This window comes from Oryx dammah, unplaced genomic scaffold, assembly GCF_014754425.2.
Source record: "Oryx dammah isolate SB20612 unplaced genomic scaffold, SCBI_Odam_1.1 HiC_scaffold_25, whole genome shotgun sequence".
NCBI classification, from domain to species: domain Eukaryota; kingdom Metazoa; phylum Chordata; class Mammalia; order Artiodactyla; family Bovidae; genus Oryx; species Oryx dammah.
Genome location: NW_024070209.1, coordinates 78,062,024 through 78,067,810, shown reverse-complemented (window position 1 = coordinate 78,067,810; position 5,787 = coordinate 78,062,024). Strand labels below are relative to the sequence as shown.

Sequence of the window (5,787 nt, the reverse complement as noted above, 5' to 3'; positions counted from 1 at the left end):
GTCCTCTCCTGTAATAAATGAGGAAATTGAGTCTAAAGGAGATCAACTGATTCAGAACAGCATCCAAACTGCACTTTTGTGCACTTCTCTCTCTACTGACATGATATTTTTCAACTATTGTTTATCTTTGTGAACTTTTCATTTTGAGAAGTGCTACACTTCATCCCATTTCCCCAAATGTAAACATCCTATATAAGCACATCATTATATAAGTAATGACCAAAACCAGGAAACTAATCATTGATACAATGCCCTTAACTAACCAAAGACCTTATTCAAAGTCTGCCAGTGTTTCTACCGCAAATGCCCTTTTTGTGGCCCAGGATCCAATCCAGGTTCACATATTGCTTTAAGCGGTCACATCTCCTTAGTTTCCTCCAATCTGGGACATTTCCTCAGTCTTTCTTTGCCTTTCATGACTGTGACACTTTTGAAAATTACTGAAAAATTAGTTCATGGAATGTCTCTCAGTTTGGGTTTGTCTGAGGTTTCCTCATGATCCTAAATTTTTAGCAAGAAAACCACAGAAATGCTGTTGTGCCCTGAGAACATGATGAGAAGAAGCATGATATCACTGTGTGTCCTGTGACGATGAGAGAAGCATGACGTCACTGTGTCACTGCCGGTGACATCAACTCTGATGACTTAGTGGAAGTGGTGTCTGCCAAGTCTCTCCACTGCGGAGTTACTGCTTTTCTTAAGTAACAAGTATCTGGTGGGTTGTTATTTGATTTTAACTAAATTGTCTTCAGCATCTGGAGAGGACAATTAGGGCTGGGGACAGAGAAGGAAATGAGCAACACACTCACACAGGTAGGTCACGAGACAACATACTGCCATTTTTAACTTTTCTCATAAGAAATGGGAAAAGCCCAAGATGGCAACAGACAAGAAGATGTCAAGTTCCCCGTTGAGATGACCCCCCCAGCACTGGCTTAGGAAGGTAGGCAGACAGAGGGGCAACAGTAAAGCCCCCGCCCCCACTTACCTGAACACGTCTTCTTATCTTCATTCAGAGTATAGCCCTCGTAGCACTCACAGTGGTGGGACCCAGCTCTGTCGTTCACACAGATGTGTTCACAGGCATGAGTGTTACGAGCACACTTGTCAATAGCTATCAAAAGACAACCAGGACAAATGCCAGTAGATGGAAAACATGGCAAGCAAATAACTATGGGCCATACCACACACATCCATGCTCACATACACAGACATACATACACACACACACAGTGCTAATGAAATGGGTCAGTCTGACACAAGAGGATGCCTGCTGGACGGGAGGGTTGGAACTCGCTTCCTGATCTTGGTTCTTTCACTAAGAGACCCCATGACGTGGGTAAGCCTTCTCCCTTCTTGGGGCAGTGGGGACAGATCTCGATTTCATTTTCTATAAAATGATCAGATTGAGGTAAATGATCTCTTCAGTTTTCTTCCTCTCAACAACTATTTTCTAGGATCTAACAAAATGGACCTAATTTGTACTTTTCATTGATAGTGTGTGAGTATTCATACAGCAGACGAGTGAGAACCTCCCTAAGTTTTCTTCCACTTCTAGATTCCATGAGCACCTAGGGTTACAGAGAGGTAAAAGTAGCTTGTATTTAATTAAATAAAATCCAGGAAAAATTCCAAAACCTCAAAAGACCAAGAGTTTTGTCCTTTTTCCCTACTAACCCTTCTCTCTAAAACAAGCCATAACTACTGTAATAGATTGTTTTAGGAATTACCTCACTTTCCTCCTCATGTACTTTTCAATGAAAGTTGTTGATAACAGTAAATCTGCCACAAGGCAGTTAGGAGAAAAGCATAAGGCCAGTCCAAAGTCTTGGGGAGTGAGTCCCCAAATATGTGCCTGTCAGCCACTGTCCCTTAAGCAGGCCCCACCTGAACACGTCTTCTTATCAGCATTCAAGGAATATCCTTGGCTGCATTCACAGTGGTGCCTGCCTTCCCCGTCACTGATACACACGTGCTGGCACTGATGTGTGCCCAATGCACACAGGTCCAGAGCTGTGCAAAGGAAATGTACAATAGTCAGTGTCAACACATAAGAAGCATTTCAGATACTTCCTCTCTTGTCAAAAAAAAAAAAATCACTCTGCACATTCCTCTCCAATTCCATCTTTAGTTCACTCTAAAAATTGACTATTTGTTTTCTGCCCTTGGCTTATTTCTGCCCCACTCTTAGTAATGTTTAAATTAGTAACTAGGAGTGTTACTAATTTAAAATCATAGATCGTGTGGTTGAGTTTCTCAAAGGAGAAAGGGATTTTTGAATTTGGAGCTGAAACCAAACAGTTACATGAACCAGGCAATTCAGTGTTTTATCCAATGTATCCACCTGGACAGAGAAAAAGACTTTTGCTCTCCAACAGCAAGAAGAGAACAATATTGGACTTCCTGCAGTTCTACAGACTAGTTGCCCCACTGCAACCAGAAGCCAGTTTCCAGGGTTTTATAGTGTGAGTCTAAACAGAATTCATCCCCAGGCATTCACTAGGCCTGGAACCCACTCACTCTTTGGGCAGCAATACATGTTTGAACATGCAAATGGTGGAAAGCAATGCAGGTAACTGCCTTTTAAATATATGGTACGAGTTCCTGAGCCCAAATGTATCTGCACGTGACTCTCATATCTGCAAAGAGTCTAAACTCATATGTTGTATGAAAAGTGAAAAAGAAAGTGACAGTGTAGTCACTCAGTCATGTCTGACTCTTTGCGACCCCGTGGACTATAGCCTGCCAGGGTCCTCTGTCCATGGAATTCTCCAGGCAAGAATACTGGAGTAGGTGGCCATTCTCTTCTCCAGGGGATCTTCCCAACCCAAGGATCAAACCCAGGTCTCCTGCATTGCAGGCAGATTCTTTACCATCTGTGCCACCAGGGAAGCCCCAACTGCGATATACGAGTCGGTAAAAGAAAAAGAAGAACACAACACATTAGCTAAATGGCATCCTCATCTTTTTGCTCCTGGAGTCATTTTTATGTCAAATTTTTTCCAAAGTGACATGTTTTGACAACAGAATCATGAATTTGGTCATTTCTGAGAAACCAAGGAAGCCTGTTGGAGGAGGCTGACACCCCTGTGGCAGTTCACCCAACCCCCACAGTTCTGGCAACAGGACAAGGCTAATATTTTTCCAAGAAGGGCCTTTTCATAGAATAATCTTTCCAGTCGGTTGACTACAACAGCTGCCCCTCAGTCTTTTTTTCCAAAGACAGGACATTTTCCCCCCAGAACAAGCAGGTCTCTTGTACCAGGATGAAAAGGTGGCCACTCACCACTTGTTACTTTATGTCCTTCAAGCCCTACCCCAGGTGCTAGCTTTGAGGCCGAACCTTGCCACAGAACAGCATCTTTGTGGAAAAGTTCTCACCCACAAATACAGGGGGGGTTTCCTGGGAGAAAGAAAGCTATTTTCTTTTGGGAAACCAGTGACTGCCGAGTTGATGCCACCAAAGCCAAGGACAGCTTGAGAAGATCCAGTGTCCTAAGGCAGGAAACACAAGAGGCCTCCTGCCAGGTCTGGCTGAGATGAGGTCAGAATTTGCTCCAGACTGAGATTTCATCTCCCGTTTCCTGACATACTGTTGATTACTGAGTTCCACTTTCATTTATGTATAAAGTCTCCTTGAAATTGACAACTGTAATTATTGATTCACTTGCTTGTCTCAGCTCCAGCCCTAGACTGTTGCTTGATGGTAGGCAGGGATTACCTTTATCTTTGTATCATCAGTGATTGATAAACATATACTGAGAAAACAAGTGCAGAATAAATTATATGGCAAAAGTTATCTACACTTTAAAATTCACCTGAACTAGAAATTTGTCCACACCTGCTTGGATAATTCTACAGAGTTTTGAAACATTATCTCCAAATGATTTTTTTAAATGAATATAGATAGAAAGAAACAAAGGAAGATAGAAATTTTTTAAAGAAAAACAAAAAATAAATGTAAAAGTAAAAGTTAAAAAGTTCGAGTCCCACAAATTCAAAATTCTGATCAGTGACTAAAGATAAACCTGAGCCTTGAATGGATTCATATTCATGGGTTTGACTGATTCATGCTAAAAATTCTAATTAAATCAGCATGTTCAGATTTAAACTCCATCCTAAAGGAAGAAAGGAGAGGGAGGACAGTAGGAGAATAATTAAAAACTTAAAACATTAAAATAAAGAACCAAAAAATAGCCTACATCTTGCTATCTCAAAAGTGAGCTGAAATCCTAGTCTCCATGGTCCTTAATCCTGTCCCTTCATAAGGAATAATCAGAGAATGAGCCGAATCTGAAAACTGGAGTATTTGCTAAGTATACACTCCGATGGACAGTTATGCTGGACAAGAAGCCAGCCAATCTTTCCAGGGACAGATGCAGTCCCTGTCTTCTGAGAAAAAAACAAGCAGAGTTCTGTTAAATCTAGAGATGGTAAAACTAAAGAAAATATCTGGAAAAAATGTGGTGGGCAGAGGGGAGAAGAGAGGTGTCTGGTTTTTTATTTGTATTTTTTTCTGACCCCATCAGGGAACAGCAGGATCATTTACCTTGGATATTTCCAGAACTTCACATTTCTAATGCAAACAGGAAGATTTTATGACCAAACCAACTTATATATAAGGCAGCTCTATATTCCTAAGCCAACAAACTATGCTTAAGTTTAGAAGAAAAAAAAAAAACCATCACATACCAAAAAAACGTTGCTTATATTTAAGTTTTCCATAAAATTTCCACCAAATAAAAAAGAATAAATCTCTTTTTCTTCGGACACGTGATGTCTGACTATAACATCTTTTCTAACTAGAAGCAAAGACTTACCACAAAAGGTCTCCTGGAATCTAGAGGAAAGTTTCTCAATGACCCCATAGGTCTCCACGTAGAAAACGTGCTCGTCTAGGGGTTCACTGGCCATCATCTTGAGGGACTCCATGTCGGCCCGGTCCACGCCCACGGCGTACAGCTCAATACCGGACGCCCGGGCCCGCGCTGCCACCTCGTTCACCTGGTCCTGGGGCCGCCCGTCGGTCACGATGATGGCCACTTTGGGGATGTTGGAAGAGGGCCCTCGAGCTCCTGCCTCTACTGTGAAGGCTTCGTCCATCGCCGTCTGGATGGCCAGGCCTGACATGGTGCCTGTAGACAAGGGCGTGATCTGCGCCACAGCTCGTTTCAGGGACTGCTTATCCGAGTGGGTCTGGAGATGGAACTCGATCTTCACGGTGCTGGCGTAGTTCACCACTGCCACCCGCGTGTCCGCCGGCCCGATGTCCAGAGTGTCGATTATTTTCGAGACAAAGGTTTTCACTTTGGTGAACTCCAGTGGCCGTACACTACGAGAACTATCGATGATGAACACCAAGTCCAAGGGCCTGCTCTTGCAAACACCTACAAAGAACGGCATGGGGAACAGTACATGGCTAATCGGGGAGTGGACCACAGTCAGAAGGGGAATGTTGTGACCTTGCCCCCAGATACCCCACTCTCTGCTGTCTTCCTCAAGACCACCCTCCCTTTGCATGTTGAAAGCCTTTCAGGATTCCCCAGTGAGAATTCACATAGAGGTGTGACATTTCCTCAAAGAGCTCCCCTATTTGAATGTCCTGAACTTTTCACTTGGAAAGGTTCATCCTTCTGCTTAAAGTTTTGTTCAAAGGTTCCTCTTGACGCCCAGGAATGAATGGACTCCAGGCCTCTCTTGGGCACCTTGGCCATCCCTGAACCCTGTCTGAACTGAACTCAGGGCAGCCTCAATGCCCCCTCCACTGCCTGCTCAAGCCTCACAGCC

General features: G+C 43.3%; 1 protein-coding gene across 3 annotated transcripts in view; it reads right to left on the bottom strand.

Moving 5' to 3' along the window:
- The window catches only part of MATN3 (matrilin 3), a 14,306-nt gene extending 8,866 nt beyond the window's left edge, over positions 1–5,440 (bottom strand). For 2 of the 3 annotated variants that reach the window (XM_040224995.1, XM_040224996.1), the window contains exons 1-3: positions 4,821–5,440; positions 1,888–2,013; positions 989–1,114 (exon numbers count right to left, since the gene is read on the bottom strand). In XM_040224995.1, coding sequence (XP_040080929.1) covers positions 989–1,114; positions 1,888–2,013; positions 4,821–5,403 — 835 coding nt within the window. In that variant the 5' untranslated portion in view covers positions 5,404–5,440. The remainder of the gene's footprint in view (positions 1–988; positions 1,115–1,887; positions 2,014–4,820) is intronic. The other variant, XM_040224997.1, reaches the window with a different exon arrangement.
- Between the last annotated feature and the right edge of the window lie 347 nt (positions 5,441–5,787).